This window comes from Cyclospora cayetanensis, unplaced genomic scaffold (assembly GCF_002999335.1).
Source record: "Cyclospora cayetanensis isolate NF1_C8 unplaced genomic scaffold, CcayRef3 CcayRef3_contig_161, whole genome shotgun sequence".
NCBI classification, from domain to species: Eukaryota; Apicomplexa; class Conoidasida; order Eucoccidiorida; family Eimeriidae; genus Cyclospora; species Cyclospora cayetanensis.
Window position 1 is genome coordinate 1 of NW_020312105.1, and position 16,726 is coordinate 16,726.

Sequence of the window (16,726 nt, forward strand, 5' to 3'; positions counted from 1 at the left end):
TGTTGCTGCTGGTTTATGCCCCATGGTGTGGACACTGCAAGAAGCTTGATCCTGTTTACGAAGAATTTGGAAAGCTGGCATCTGAGTCAAAGTCGGCTAGCCAGGCGCTCGTGGTTGCCAAGATGGATGGAACGGCGAACAAGTTGCCGGATGAAAAGTACAAGGTCACAGGCTTTCCAACAGTTTGGTTTTTCAAGAACGGTTCGGATACTCCCATTAAGTTCATGGGAGAACGAACCATTCAGGGTCTTGCTTCATTTGTCCAGCAACATGGCACATGGGCTGTTGAACTGGCTATTGCGTAACAGTTGTTTCGGTTTACAGGGCCCAGTGTTGCTTCATACATGCCTGTTTGTTTTTTCGATGAGTGTATCAATGCTGAAAGTCGGGGGTGTATGGCAAAAAGGATATGGTTGAAGTCAAGTGTTGTGGAACGTGGGCATTTGCTGGCGAACTTGGAGTTATACCCGTTTTAATTGCAGCTTTTTAGATAGCGCATGAGTGTGGATGTTTTAAAATGCTTCATCGTCATGAACGTGCTTTATACTCTGTGGGGCTCAGTTTAATGCTTATGAGGTTCTCCTTCAGGAATTCGGCGATAAGGCTTTCAACAAAACAAGGAGCGTTTTCCGCGTTAGCTGTCTCTTCTTCAACCAAATTCTATTCGCTATCTTGGTCGAATCGTTTTCTTCACGTCGGTCATCATATCAGGCAATATAATAGTGTCTGTGCCAGCAAAGCGTTATTCTTCTCTTGAGCCACACGGATTGTGCAAGCCATATCTACCATCGTGCGTACTGCTTAGTCCTTTGATTCTTATTAATGTCCATTGCGATTGGCATGTGTGTACGTGTGAAGAAAAACAATACGTGACCAATGTGCAATCATGGCCAATGGGAGAGTGCTGAGATCCTCAAAAAAGCAATGGCAGTCTTCGCTCTACAAACTATACTGCAGTAACTTCGGTTACCGCTGGCATTGGCGATGCTTTTACTGTTAAGCACTGATTTTGTTTCTAATAAATCTTTCCTAGTGCACGTTGCACTTGGATACAATTCGAACATCTCATTTTATACATTTACAAACACCACATTCCACAATGGTGGGGAGATTAAGTCTGGCAGGATCTTTGAACTCCTTAGCTCGTTAACTAAAGCTGGCTTCTAGTTGTTTAGCAAGCCTTCAAGTGGCGAATGGTGAGTAAGGGCCATCTTCTACCATGAGTACGGTCTCAAGCACGGAGTCTTCAGAGTTCTGGAGCACCATCTACTCTGTTAGGCTTTGTCTACGGCTGAGCAGACAGGGCTTCTAATTTTGCCGCTAGTAACTTTTATATCATCTTCCATCTGCACCCTCAGTCGGCTGTCTGGTGCTCAGGTGAACACGCTGATCTATTCCCCGTGCCAAACCATGAAGTTTTTAGTAGAAGCATAGAAGTGCTGGTATTTAAAGAAAGTTGCAGAGGGCGAGTATAACCAGCACTTAATACCTTGATTATCAAGATCGCGGCACATAAAGTTGAAGTACCACTTTACGGTACACTAGCGCAGCCACAGCGTCTGAGTGTGATCTTGCTACATGCTGCTTCACGGCTCTTGGATCGCCATGTTTTCATCGAAAACGAAGAGTACGGTTAAAATTTCTTTCGCAGGAAGGACCCTGCGAAGCAAAGGAGTGCCGATTATTTGAGATTAGGTAGCATTCAGCTGCTAGAGATATTAAAGGAGTTAACACGAGGCTTCAATCTCCGTTGGTCAATCCTTGATGGAATTGTTGCAGCTGTCTTTCGAAACTTGGACAATTCCGTATTTAAAATACAGAACTCGAATTAGCTTACATGCTCGTATTCAGCAAAACGCTCTTACTTTATACAAGCCGCCATGATATGCAAAAACCGAACAACTGAACTCAATGCAACCTATATCATGGTAGTAGCGTTCTTAGAGGCTCAATAAAGGAAATAACTGAATGCTCGCTAGTGCGAATAGCTGAGACTTCGTTGTCTACATATAATCTGGTATGCAAGAATCAAAGGCTCTATGAACTTCATACTTCCGGGTAGTTGGACCTTGAATAGATACATAAGATTGCTTCTCTGTGCTTAAGCACTTTTTGGCACCAAATAGTGGGAATGGCATTTAGGGTACAAGCACAAAGATCGTGCGGGTTTGGTCGTTAAGCGCGGTGAATTTTAAGCATGAGCCGCCGTGAGCTTTTTGGCTGCGTACAAAACGTCCACCAACATAGATGTAAATATGCTACCACTATGTTAAAGTCTACTGCACTACATAGCAGCATACTCATATAAATGACTAGTGCACCATTTTCCAAGCAGGAATAGATGCGCTTATTACTCCGGGCAGAGTTTTAGACGATGCAGCTGGCTTTAAAAAGGCAATTATTCCAGCTGAAGACCACAAAGCTACGGCAGAGTGGCTCATCAACACTAACGCGGGGAGCTGCTCCAGCGCCCAACAGGCCTGCCCTTTTCTGTCTCGTAAAAAGTTTTGATTCGAAGGAATTCAACGGCGTGATCAGGCTTCGATAATATTCTGCGTTCTTCTCTGTGCGTGAAACTCGCTCTTTTAGATGACAGCACACCGGAGACCCCTCTAACTAGCGACGTCGATAACGCTTTGGAATCTACAGTTTTGACGCACTGTGCATGATGTGTGGCGGAAACATCTTAAAGGTATATGCTATATAGGGGGCATCAGCACTCTAGCTCACGTTTCACTCAGCTTTTGCAGATCACCTTTTATGCAACATTTCTTTCAAAAGGCAAGCATGCCTGCACATAACTGCTGATCTAATCACGTGATAAAAGATGAGACAAACAGGCACGAAATTTATGCAGACTCATTGCTTCTTTTGAAGCCCTTTAGTAGCCGAACAAGGCGAAGAGTCTGATTTTTCTTTTTCGTGGTATGCATCGTTGCATGAAAATAAAAATATTTTGCGCTAGGGCACTCTCATCAAGTGGGCGTCAAAAGAGATCTTTTGTCGGCTGCAGGAGAACCGTTGGCTTGTTCCTATGAGAAGATTCAGGAGTATGGCCACCGGCATAAAATTGCTGTAGGACTTATGAACGATATGGCAAATATGACAGAAGGTAGAGGCCCTGGATGCTTGGAGTTCTTTCCACAGACACCACAGATCCTGTGTCGAATGAGTCTTCTTTCGCTTCGCATTGCCTTCCATCACCAAGTCTATGCCCATGCAGAAGAGTGCAGGATATGACCTCTACGGAAACGATGCCGGAATGGTCCATCCAGCTGCGTTCTACCGCAGCCACCAGCACTAGCTGCAAAACCTTCAAAAACAAAGTAAACACCTCCAGACTGTCATAAAAAACAATCTTCTTACCAATGCGTTTCTGCCGCTGGTCAAATATTGCGAAAAACTTCCTAAGAAAAGCAGTTCCTAAAACCTGAATCCGTAGTGATTTACGTTGTCTGCAGTTTTGTATGATACTAGAAGCTGCAATATGCACTTACAACCGTGTGACTTTGGCCTGGAGGAAACTGGAGGACCATGAAAGAAAGCGGGCATTCGGAAGGAGGAAATGATCCTCCAGCATTTCTAATGTAGTCATGTGGCTCAATAATGATTTCCTTAGTTCCTTCTCCTGGCGACTGCTTAAAGACAAAAGATAATTGCTTCATCAGTTCCATTTTCTTTGCATTGCATGGTGATAATGCGCCAAGTCTATTTAGTATTTGATCAATAAGTAGGGCAGAGCCGCCTATTCCGGAAGTGCCTGTGTCCACTATTGCCCTGCATGGGGTCTCTGGAGTGCAGAACCCCAGACTGGATTCGTCCACAAGAATGTCCAATAGGCCGATCTCCCACCTATTTGGTGAGAGTAGTGGAAACCACGATATTTGTGACCTTTCTCGCAAATAGCTGGTAAAGATGGTGGTGTAAATCGTCGAGCCATAAAAAATCGTGTGCACTAACCTAGGATTGTATCCGCCGAAGGTTATTTCTCCTTCCGAAGACTCATTCGCAGGGAGGGCGATTGAAAATAGTGCATCTTCGATGTTGCCCGAGTCTACCATTTTTTCTACAAGCGTCTTAGTTTGCCCGGCTTGGTCATACGGGAAACCTACAAATTCCATTACAGGCGCTGCGACCAGCAGCTTATCAATAAGAAAATTACCCAGCCCAACAATTCCGTCGAATGCTGCGATAAGTGCATCGTGATGTAGAAAATGCAATTATTCACATTCACTTACGCAGTTCGGAAAACGGGTGTTGTGGTTGATTGACCACGGATCCGAAAGCGTAGTCATATATCCTGTTGTTCATACATTTATTTTATGAGCATTCGTTTTCAGGAAAGAGTGCACCAGGTCCCTTACGTTGCATTTTGAAAGTGAAAGAAATCTCGGCCGCTAATGGACTCAATGTATCCAGATGCGTATGTCACTCGAATTTCATTGTGCCGTCCACCGGCTAGACCTTCCTTGAATGTTGATGATCTCTCAGGGTTAAACCTGCTATGCCGAAGACAAGAGGGCGAGGTGCATTTTGTTGAAGGAACCCATGTGTGGGTACTGCCTAGGACGAAATCCATAGTAAACGAAGCTCCGTAGGAATTCAACAGTGTACGCACCAGTATCAAACAGCACTGTGAACGCTTGTGGCGGTGTCCCAACTGCAATGCTCCCAAAGAATCTGGATGAAATTTTGAAGCACAACCATGCAATATTCATGTGAAAAGGACAACTGACTGGAGGTTGTCGTCACTTGAAAGTGGCACATTTATAACGCGCGTGTTGTCTTGATATTCATGTGAAGGTCCTGGGTTATTGACTTTTTAACATGAAAGAATCTGCTTTCCAACAATGGATAATATCTGTATATCGGGCCTACTTTGAAATGCTGAAAGCTTTGATAGCAAGCGCCCATTGGCCAACACTGGTAGAAACAGAATGTTGCCAACGAACAGCTTGGAGAGCCATAATGCAATGCGGCACTCCATGCCCCTGGAACCTCACAAAAGCCCTCAGAAATGCCGAACAACTGATGATTGATCCAGTTGAGTGTATTATAGCATTTATATCCCTACGGCTGCTGCGATTTGCCCGCACATTAGAAGGCTACATTCGCCCTATTGTGTTTTCAGCATTTGTACACGTCGTACAGACATTCCAGGTGCATCATCTCCTTTACCCAATTTCTTGAATTCCACAGTTTGTGTCCAATGATGCAAAATGAACTAGCTGAATACAACATGAAACTCCTGCTAAAACGTTGGTTACACTGAGAGAACTAGAAGCACATATGATTTGCCATCTTTGCAACATAAACTGAACAGCGCTGTCAGCCGCAGCTCACACTGAACGACGCACGCTTAAACTGCATAATTTTACATGCACACATTAAGGAACGTGTAGTAATTCGCAAAAGCGACTGCTGCTCCTAGAGCGCGTCGTTTTGCATGCTCCAGACCGCCGGTTTTTGTATTTCCGAGGCCGGAGAGAGGACAACTTGCTTCCGTTTGCAGCCCCTTTCCAAGTTACAGAAGACCACCGGCCGGATAAGCTAGCCTATCATTTGTCATAATCTCACAGGGATAACATACTTCATGGCGGTGGCGTCTGGGGGGCATGGCCAACCCTTCTGGAAAGTCGGTGAAACTCTTTTGGTCAGGCAATGATTCAAGGTTCGTACACATTTTAGTAGCTCCAGTGTTAGTGTAACGATGTATACATTTTTCTGTTCGCATTAGCTTTGTCCCGCGTTGGGGCTGCAAAGCTTGTGTCTCCGATCCATGAGCCACCATCGAGTGGGATCCACGTTTTCGCTCACAGGTTTTTGTACAGCTTTGTACTGTAAGTCGAAAACAGTATTTTCAGATTTTGGGCTTGTCAAGTACAGGAATATGTTTTGCTCTTAGGGGTGTATTATACTGTGGGGAATCTTGTGCTGAATTGACTGATTCAGAAACAAAGCTGTCGGGTGCAAGACCAAGCCCCACGCAGAAAAACTAGGTTCCAACTTAAATAGACAAGTGCATCCCTTTGGTTACGTTCATGCGCATATTATTTTCTGCTCTCACAAGCGTTTCGGGGTGTCCGTGTCATCAGTAAAAGTTCAGTATTCCACAGCGGAAAATCGCAAACTCCACTCCGCGTTCTTGCATCATGGATACTGCCACAGATAATGTGTTACGCTACCCATGGTTTCCAAATGACCAGCAGGGGCTTCCATCAACAATGGCATCTGCCGCAGTCGCAGGCTTGCTTTCGCGAGCTGTTGCGCACCCGCTCGATACAGTCAAGGCTGTGATCCAGGTCCAAACTAAATCAAGAGATACGCCCAAAACGGTATTTGAGAGATCCAGGACAGTGCGGACGCTGCTTTCTATCTGGAAGGTGGATGGTTTGAGAGGGCTCTACCGAGGCTTCGCGTAAGCTGGTGACTATTCCCTTTTGTTTCGAATTTGCTTTGAGTGCTTCTGTGAAAATAATTTTGCTGACAGTGTTATAGTGCTGTGCTAGCTTTGCGCGTTTTTCTTGCTCTTTCTAGAATCACGTCTGCACTGGCGATTCCAGCAACCTGCTTGTACTTTAGTGCATACGAAATCCTAAAGTCGCACGTCATGAAGCTTTTTTTCGGGACCGCCGATCAGAACACCACGTCGGCGGAACTGAGCTTTGGGTCAGCTTTCATTGTGGACTCCGTCTGTGGTTTCTCCGCTGAGGCCATCTCCTGTCTTCTTTATCTTCCCATGGATGTCTGCAAGGAGCGACTGCAAGTATGGATTGTCCTGTAGGGGACTCTTCATCCCTGTTCTTTGAGGATTGACCTTAAGTGAATACACTTGTTTCTGCTAGTGGGCTTGCCTATTTGTCTCTTAGCTGTGTCCCTCTTCTTGTGCTTACCCGTAAACCATGGCTGGCTTTGGGCATTTCATTGTTATGCAGGTGTACCCAGCAATGCGGTCGGAAAGCTCTCCGATAACAAAGCCAACTCTAAGGGAGGTTGTACGCGCTGACGGGATTAGTGGACTCTACCGTGGCTACGGGGCAACTCTTCTTTCCTTTGGACCATTCAGCGCTCTATTTTTCACGCTAAATCATGTCGGTATTCAGGCAATTAGCGCGGTAAACTCAACCAAAGGAAATATATTTAAGGTTTTTGTAGTAAACGGAGGTGAAGACTAGCGTTTTATTTTATATTGCATGCTCAGCAATTCCGTGAACTCGCCGGACACATAATGGGACCAGCTACGGACCCACCAACCCTTGGATCGTCTGCTGAATGCCGCCCGCTCCTCGATGCGACAGTTGCTGGGGCAGCTGCTGGAGCAGCAGCCTTTTTAACAGCCCCTCTGGACAAAGTGAAACTCAGGTATCTGCCTCCGACGTGACTAAAATAGCTTTAATGACTTTGTCCCCGGCCGTAGATCCAGTTCCGCGATGACGCAGGACCGCTCCTTTGTCTGTTAGCTCATGCCATAGTTAAGACAATAAGCCTCAAACAGTCAGGGGAGGGAGCGGTCCATGAGGGGTCGCAAAATTGTAAAGTTTCACCCGAATGGAGATTTTTAGAGGATGCTTTAGTCAATTGCCACACGCCTGAAGGGACTCACCGCAATTTCTAGATTACCGAAAAGGAGGAGTGACATTTACCATGGCTGGTTCAGAGATATTAAGTAGCCAAGACCGTTGCTGCGTGCGATACTCTGCAGTGTTAGCAACTCTTTTTCCTTGCATTTGTTTTCGCTGCTAGCGCCTTGCAGGCTCCAGGTTCAGGCTAAGGCACCTCGTGGGCATCATGCGCCATTTTACTACAAGCATTTTTTTCATGTAAGAAGCCCTGCTGAGCTTCTTGTTCTGGCTTGAGGACTGCGGTACTTTGCCGTTTCAAGGCTTTTCTGGTGACGTATCGTATGCAGAATCTGCTGCGTTGTTTCCGTGCAGGGTTTGGCGTCCCTTTTCAAAGCTGAAGGACTTTCTGGTTGCTTCGCCGGCGTAGGGGCGCGTACGACATTTTCCAGTGGATCACTTTTTCTGACCATTTTAGTAATGCAAAACGCACGCAATGTTTACTGCCGCTATCTCGAAGGATAGCGTGTTCCCGCTAGAAGAATTATGTTTTGTTTGGTAGCGGCTGCGTCTAACTATCTGACGTTGTCTGTTAGTCTGGCTGAGGTGGCGAGGCCTAATCCTGAATGTATGTGTTTCGTGGAATGGATATTGGTAACAGTTCCAGCAGCAGGGTCACCGTGGCAGGGGGGAATGTATGTACAATTCTACAAATACGGCATGCTTGACCATATGGCGACGGCACCAACAGCGACCAGCATAGGTCTGGAAGTGAAGTACACTGAGTGGTTAAACATGCGCCCGAACCGCCTGTACAATCGCACGAGTACGCCAGATTCTGACTGGTTTCAATAAGAGACGTTTAGCTACAGATTGCATGCTTGCAGGCCTGTTTCACGACTCACCTAAGTGCTTGCATGTGTTGCACATTGTAGGTTTGCTAACATGAAATCAGAGTGTTTCTGTTTGTGGGATTGTATAAATGATGCAGCTATACATGAAGTAGCTACTCCCCTGGTTTTGAATAATTGTGATTGTGTACGAATGATGTGCCTACCTGCATTGGGCAGAAGGGAACCCGAGGCTGAGATGTGCCATTGCTTGTTTGCAATTAGCTTTTGACTGCGATGGCCAAATAGCAACTTCAGGAAGGCACCATGATGATAGGTCCTGTCGGCCATCAGCAGTATATGTGGCAAATTGGGTATGTGCACTTACTTTGAATAACATAAGGGTAAGCAGCTTGTTCGCAGCATGATTCGATGTAATTGAAGCAGGTGGCACTTTCGCTGCTAGTCTGGCTTACTTAGACTCTCATATGAACATGACTAGACGATTTCATCAATAATTTGAGTGTGGAACTAGCTTGAGTAATCTGAATGCGAAGTACGCGTCCACTTACCAAAAGTCCTAGGTCGCCCCCGTCTCTTTCTATCCAATTATGCTTAGAAAGGCGTCGTTCAAAGTTTAATCGATCAATGATGTAGTAGTTGGACAGGCAGAATATGGCGTCGCGGAGAGCCGAGCAACCGACCGTGTTCCAGGCGGTTCCATCGCAAGCCCACAGCAGTTCATTGAAAACGCCTGCGGTCATAATGCAGGGTGCCCGTAAATTAATACGCGCAGCTCCCCAGAAAGCAAGCAGAGCATGGTGTTTACTCATAATTGACGACGGTATCTCTATCTTTCTTGTACCAGATTCCTGGACGGTTAATATGTCCTCCAGCATAAGCCTTCTAGCTGTCCTCAGGTCTCCGAGATGAACATGAGGAGAGTCCGAGGCGGCATTCATGGAGATGCCGACGCCTGCCGCGATTTCATAGGTACTGGAGCAGCGGGGCACCTAATATTGTGAACCGATTCACTACATGATCATCAGTTTTTAAAGCTAAGAAAGACCCCTTCGCACGCTGCATTGGGATGCCTAAACCCGAGGCTTCATTTACCTCGAATTCACATTTTGATGCTATTGGGATTCGTGGTTAACTAATTATGCTCAGTGTTTGTGTGTGATTTCGGCATGCGGATTTACTTGAGGCTGATGATGCCAAAGTATTATTACATGATGAAAAAATGAAGGGAAGCCAGAGAACGTGTATATACGTAGACTTCATGAGGCAGTACCCGCAGACCTGCACCTTGACGTGACGCCCAGCCGAAATACGCAGTGTGCTAGATAGTGGAGCACTGAGCACGCTATAAAACATTGAATGCGGATGGCATTGCAGCATGGATATGGAAAGCGTCGCGGGGTAAAAGAGTGGTGGCGCGGTCTCGTTAATGGATCACGTGTACAGGCGATGGCGGCTGTGAGGCTTCAGAGCGTGGAAGGCAAAAATGTTATTGCGTCTATTGGATTATTTTCAGTTTCAAAAGTACCAGCAAATTCATATCAAATGATTAGTACGGGTACTCTTACTTTGTTGATAGCCTACCGGAATTCTGGCGACGTGTTGTGTTCAATGTTCTAGACATCACCCATGGCTCTCATACATATTACATTCACACGCCTCAATCTTCCTTAAAGATTGCATTATAATCATGCAAAAAGGTTTTGCCTACACCGATACGTGGACGTTGATCCATTTCGTTTTCTAAATAGTGTGGGAAACATCGCTCAGTCAAGCCCCGTTTCGCGGGTCACTATCAACCAAATCCCAGGTCAGTGCGTCGCACCCAGCTCGTCAAAACTACCAAGAGTAATATAATGAGGCATGAAAAAATGAGTAATGCTCCTTGAATGATTCTGCACATTCTGCTTCAGTTCGTGCTCTACCACACTTTATGGCGTCACACAATGGAGCGCAAGATGGAATTGGCACGTTCAGAAAGCCAATTAAGGAAATGTGTATTTGGAAGGCTCTGCCCTTCGTAGAGCTAGTCGGGCAATGCTAGGGTCTTCTGCCTGTATTCCTGGACTTTCGCGCTTAATCAATTTGATGTTGGTGCCAAGTTGACTAACTAAAATAATCATGAATCTTCGGTGGCATAATCACGAAAGTACCTGGTGGCCTTGCTCTATACATCCTGTTTCAAAGGAATGGGCATTCGGCCACCGTCTTCATCTGGGAAGTGCGCTTCTTGCCTACTGACGCGTGCATTTTACCATGTTCGCAAGTGTATGTGACTAGTCGCAATGAAATTCCTTGCACTTAGCCACTTAAGAAAGCAAACCACGATATTAGTAGTCGCTGGAAATTGATGATCTTTTCCTGTAGCCGCTTTCTTTGGCCAACAAACCACGCAGCCTAAGTGTGAGTGGTGTAGAGCACCTACAGGGTTAAAAGGGGTGCTTCATGTAAGCGCTGATCGCGCAGTATGTGGTCGAGGCAAAATGAGCGAAAAATAGGTTTCAGTTATTCTTCCACTAGGAATAGCATATGAAAGCCACTTTCAGATTCGCAATCGTGTCAAGACCTATTCTGGAGACTCTCTGTGACCTGATGGAGAAAACGAAGTGCTATCTGGACGAGCACTCAAAAACTGTCTATATATAAAGTGCAAGCTAGCATCGCACACTGAGAGCTTCTACTGATTGGCGGGTAATTTCTCAGGACACTTGACGTCATGCTTTATGCGTTCCCCGCCATGCTGTGGTGATGCGCTTTGCCATTAGGTGCCTACAGCGAAGTAGGTTTTTAATTATAATCTATTAAGCTCATATCAGTTTTTATCGATGGAATTCCACACGTTTAATTGTATGATCGCAGGATTTCTGTCAGGGAGCAGGTATTGTAACTGGATGAACTCTAGGAGAACGGCGGACGCTCGCAATGTCAAAAATGTATTCAAATTAATTGCAATGCCTAAATCAGGCAGAAACAAAAAAACTGAATTTCCTTACGGTGACTTTCATACAACGGAATTGTGATAGCATCCACCACGATTTATCGATGTCAGATCTGGGGTGTCTTTACAGCTGCCTGCCAGTACAACGCACAGTTCAATCGATGAACGCCCGTCACTTCCTCATTTTACCAAAAAGTTGTCGGAATGCTATGTCTGTTTTTATCGCAGTAGTTCCTGTTTTAAAATGAAGTCTTGTATTATCGCTGCCACCTTGTTTTGTTCCGTCTCAGGGTCCCGATCCCTGGAGGTTGGAGAAAATGTTCCCACCCCAGAAGAGTTCGCCGAGGCATTGTTTCGTCAGCTCAAAGTAATGCCATCTACAAAGTGCACATGCCAAGACGGCTACGCCTTCCGCGACGGGACCTGCGTTCGAAGTATCGAAACGGAAGCCGAAGTAAGAAATAATTGAAAATATTCTATGCAATATTCGGAAACAATCTAGATTAACTGCAGGGAATATGCCGTAGTGGAAAGATGGTGGATGGCTTGTGTATCACTCCCGCTGCTCCAGTTCTGGAATGTCCCAATGGATACATCAACATCTGCAAGGCGAAGGACAGAGCAGAATCTCCATGTTGTGCAAAGGGCCATACTGCTGAAAAGATAGCTAGGTGTAGAGAAGGGATGCAAAGCCAAGATGGTTACTGTACGAGCATTGTTGCCCACGAAGCCGTCACTGAATGCCCTGCTGGATATGCACTTATCAACCACGGATTGCAATGCATCAAGCAGGAAAGAGGACAGGCTGCTGCCGCTTGTGTGGCTCCGGATGTACTCTCTGCCGAAGGAGACTCTTGCCTGAGAACGATGCAGCAAGGCTACGAATACATTTGCCCTGACGAATACCAATGCATTGCTTATGCACACACGAAGAAGAAGTACAGTCCGGTTTGCTCTGCATGTGCCAAAACAACGGAGATGCAGCCACTCTGTGGATGCCCTGAGGGCCAAATAGAAGTGCAAGGCTACTGCTTTGAAGAAGACGTGTACGGCGTATGCCAGCGGCATCAGGGAATGCCACGAAAGCAGGCACCCTCGAAGCGACAACCCGTGAAGCCCACAAAAAAGGGTGAAGAAGCACCAGAACCCAGCTGCAGCCCAGTTGGACGCGTTTCATGCTCTTGCGAAGAATCCTATACTCTACACTGCACTAGCAACATATGCACCTGCATCAACAGAGAAATAATACCTGTTGTTCCAATATGCAGGGGGGAGCTCGACGAATCTGGAAAGTGCATGGCGCAAGTCAAGACGCCCCTGTTGTACACCTGTGCCGAAGGATTTACATGTGACGTTGTGAACAAGAAAGGCCGCTGCCACTGCGTCCGCGTTGCAATAGCGGAGCCAAGTGCACGATGCGCTGCTGGAGAGCCACATAAGGGGAAGTGCATGGAGGTCGTTCGAGAGCAGAAGATTGTGGAGTGCCCTCAAGGATACAGTGAAACATGCTGTGATAACCACTGCTCGTGCACCAAGACGCACTTAGCCACGAGAGAAGTCAAGTGCGCGTCGGGAGCAGTCAGCATTCAAGGAGAATGCGTGTACGTGTCCCAACCCTCTCCAGGGTGCGAGGTGGTAAGTTTAGCAATCGATCTTGTTGCTTTGTCAGCTTGAGAATACCGCTTCTTCAGGGAAAGCTTCGCGGAGGGGCATGCGTCGAGGAATATATGTCCCCACCACTGTGCGGATGAAAGTGGTGTGAAATGCGCCGGGAGGGCGCTAAATGTAGCATAATCGCCCAGAACAAATCGCATAGATAAATCGCACTTTTGGCGAAGAACTATTAAGAGGCAACGCCTCCTTTTTGATTATCGCTTCTCTGGGAATGGCGTTCAACTTCCCTTATAGCGTCGCGCTGCGATGTTAAACGATCGTGTAGATCGGGCTCAGACATGTCTGGACGCAACATCTTGTGCATAAGAATAGAACCCGCTGCAAACGATAGGAATCCAAGACCCAACGACCACAAATAGTCTCGAAGCCCTAGCCTAGCTGCCATTCTGTAGACTTGCAGTGGAAGAATATGAGCACTGAACAATCTGAATGTTTAGCACATGCAGAATTCCTTGAAGGATTGCATAGGGAATAGTAAAAAACATATAACTGGAGGTAAACTGAAGAACATCGACGTTTGCTTTTGGTATTCCAGGGAGAACATAGAAGGTGCTTAGAAATCCGGTGCCAGTGGCTGCGTGTGCGCAGCCCTAGGGCCTGCTATTTAATAGTTCCCAACCATTATCTCTGTACTAGTATTTTTATCATGTCCTCTTTTACAATGATCTGATTCGTTGTGTTTACGGAAAGTAACTCCTTGATGTTCGCTTCTGTATTGGGACAGAAAAAGCAGGATGGGGGGCAGTTCGGTTTCTTTTACAAAAGGGGTGCACAGTGATACCAAACAGAGTTATTAGAAACATTGCTATGATGCAGACTGTGAGTAGCCAGGTCTTTTAGACTTCGTTTCGATCGCTTTTGTGGCCCCCGTTGAAAACTTCTTTGGGTACGAAAAGCTATTGACACCCTTTCTACAAACGGGTCCTCAATAGCTGGCGACAAGCATGGACATGTCTGAAGGGCATACACTTTCTGACTTGTTGGTTTGTGAGTGCGGCAGGCTTCTGTTAGTAGTATGTGTTGTATTGTCCTACATGTGCATGTGCTTAAATGGGTATGCATCTTGCTTGTACGCAATCACGAAGACTGGTTACTGTTGCAGATCTACATTGCGAAAATGTGGTTGTGCGTTTTGATGCCTACAGACGTGAGGCGGTAAAACATATACATGAGTACTTCTGTAAATGTCTTAGTGCCCTGGAAAGTGATCTTCGTTACCAAGCATCTTGTAGCGCTCATCAGCATGACCATGAATGGCCGAAGTGTATTTGTTGAGACGGGTTCACCAGTATTATTTTGCCCGTGCAGTGTTGCCTCATCTTTGCAACTCAAGAAAAATGATTAAAATAATCTCGTGAGGGCAATGGATGATTATACGGGGACGCTCTCTGAGAGTCTTGACCGTTTTCTGTACGCGGATAACACTCCTTCCCGAGTTCCATTGCCTGTATGCATTGAGTTTATTGTTTTCGGACGAAACTAGGATAAGGCGACAGCTTTTTGAGGAAAACTATCCTCGAGATATCTGCGGGGCCAAACATATGGGCATTAGACAAGTCTTGCAGCAAATATATATAGGCATGCTTGGAGTCAGGTCGGGAAGCCGAGGTCTTGAGACCAGAATAATATGCATAGCCCTTTACAGATCTACTGCGGAGCGTTTTAGGCATTTCACGAGTTGGCCATATCGTGCGACCTACACTACAAAGCCAACGTGGTGCTGGATAGAATGATTCTGTGTTCCAAAGGGTCCCCCTAAGATTACCGTGAACATGCACCCAAGCTCAAACACTCTCTCGATCCCCTCTCCAAAAACAATGCTCTGCAATGCATTGGCGAGCCAGCCTCAAGGCTCCCTGGTACATGCAGGGGTCCTGTGAAAATCCCACTAGCTACAGCCTCATGGCTTGCCATTGCAGACATTCAGCTCTCCTCCCTGAGGTTCTCTCAGCAGCACAGGCCTCTCAAACCTGAGAGCATGAGCTGAAATAATGTGTGGCCTGTACTGTAACGAATAACGGTACCCTCATTAGACGCTGAACATGCTTTTGACTAAACGTTCGATAGTGATGAGAAAAAACAATTTTCAAACCTTGGCAGGCGCCAAGGTATCGGAGCCACTGTTTGCTGCAGTGCCCTATGAATTAGGGGAAAATGGGCATGAAGTAGTGTAAAAGCAAGCGTTACCCAAAGATCTTGTCAGGATGCCACACAATGTGAATGTCCACTAGACCAAACGGAGGTACAAAGCCACGTAGCACGCTGCTAGAATGTGGTTAGTATACAGGTCAGTTTGGATGCTGCTGCTCTGCAACCTCAATGCTATTGAGACTAAGACACCGCTATGGAGGAAGAGTGGTAAGTCAACCGCGACCACAGTATTTAGATGCAGCGGAATACTTTACATTAGCTTGCTTTGTACTACACCAGATTTGTATGTATATAAGACTTCGTAAAGAATTGACTAACAGTGTTGTCTGTTGGCTTGTCTCAATTTTTGCAAAGTAAGCTATGATAGTACGATAACGGCCAATGTTTTGCGCTAGTGGTTTTAGTGCTATATTCAAGGAGCTGAGAGTGCTTGGATGATTAGAAGGTGCAGCCACGAGCACGCTAGGTGTCCCCCTTCCCTCTTGTGGAAACCCTGACGGGTGTGGGCAAGATAAGAAACGACTTTATCTGCAAAACATTCAATAAGGTTCTATTGGGTTTATATCGAGTCCGGAGGTAGTGTCCCTCTATAGAGACCCTAGATGGAGCGTTACACTCCGTAGCACCGCATGGTTCGATGCAGCTGTTACTCGCTATTTCATTGCTTGTGCATGCAGTGGGATGTCAGGCTTTCCTGGAGCATTCGTTTGATTCTAATCAAGTCACTAGTCAATTGCGGCGGAGGACTTCCGCGGAGACAGTATGGGGGGCATAACTCTTTGGCGTTGAAAATACTCGGTGGAACTACGCTGGTTAGTGCAGCAGCAGCCGGCCTGCAAGTTGAGGTGTACGCAGTAGCTCCGGTATAAGAGCATGATTTTCTGGCCGAAAAATGTATATGCATACGCCAGTGTTGCGTCGACCATAAAAATAGATGACAGTCAAAGGTTTTATCAGGCGGCCGGATATGTACCTTGCTTTGAACCCTCAAATGCAGAAACATGAGTGCTGGTCAAGTTATGTGTAATGGAGGAGGAACCACTTCGTTCTGGCCTTATTACGGTACATGAAGCCTTCTGCCTACAAGCCCTGACTCATCGGTTCATGGCGACACAAGCACAACAACAAGTTTTGGGAGAACTCAGAAAGGCGAAGCAGGGAACTCTAACAATAGATTAAAGAGTTGCGAAATATGATAGTTTACGCTCACAAAAGCCGCCACGCTGTACGAACAACTGCTTTATAAGTGGTTTACTTCATGTTTACCCGAAGGTCAATTCAGCGTTCATACAAATTCACAATAATTTCCAGGATTTCTTAGTGCTCCATAGCATTAGATATTCAGCAGGTGGATCTGCTATTTGAGAGGACGGCTCAAACATGCATCCTGCTTGTTTATGCACTGACGAATTTTCTCAAACTCAAATTTGCTGATGGGCGGCAGAACACAAGGACTAGCAAGGCTATTGCGGTCGAATGCCTCTTCCAGTCGGAGTTGGATCCTATTAGCATTGTCCGGGATTTCGATACTGGATCCATAGAGCACAGTCTAG

The 16,726-nt window shown here is 46.1% G+C and overlaps 4 protein-coding genes across 4 annotated transcripts; 3 read left to right on the top strand and 1 right to left on the bottom strand.

The window, feature by feature from the left end:
* Positions 1–8: 8 nt before the first annotated feature.
* Positions 9–305, top strand: LOC34618682 (protein disulfide-isomerase; the record flags this gene model as incomplete). Its single annotated transcript, XM_026337049.1, has 1 exon — positions 9–305. A coding segment is annotated over one exon (297 nt), but the record flags the coding sequence as incomplete, so codon positions are not given.
* A 2,141-nt stretch (positions 306–2,446) lies between these two features.
* On the bottom strand, positions 2,447–4,061 carry LOC34618683 (cathepsin E). Its single transcript, XM_026337050.1, has 4 exons — positions 3,961–4,061; positions 3,551–3,906; positions 3,367–3,492; positions 2,447–2,643 (listed from the first exon to the last, which is right to left on the bottom strand). The coding sequence occupies exons 1-4, from the start codon at positions 4,059–4,061 to the stop codon at positions 2,447–2,449; spliced, it is 780 nt and encodes a 259-aa protein (XP_026192835.1).
* Positions 4,062–6,152: 2,091 nt separating this feature from the next.
* On the top strand, positions 6,153–8,084 carry LOC34618684 (mitochondrial thiamine pyrophosphate carrier 1). The gene is made up of 6 exons (XM_026337051.1): positions 6,153–6,418; positions 6,538–6,766; positions 6,936–7,091; positions 7,202–7,362; positions 7,754–7,820; positions 7,935–8,084. Exons 1-6 carry the CDS (start codon positions 6,153–6,155, stop codon positions 8,082–8,084), a joined length of 1,029 nt encoding a protein of 342 aa, XP_026192836.1.
* Positions 8,085–11,592: 3,508 nt separating this feature from the next.
* LOC34618685 lies at positions 11,593–13,099 on the top strand. Its single transcript, XM_022732003.2, has 3 exons — positions 11,593–11,802; positions 11,862–12,983; positions 13,040–13,099. The coding sequence occupies exons 1-3, from the start codon at positions 11,593–11,595 to the stop codon at positions 13,097–13,099; spliced, it is 1,392 nt and encodes a 463-aa protein (XP_022591278.2).
* The last annotated feature ends 3,627 nt before the right edge of the window (positions 13,100–16,726 follow it).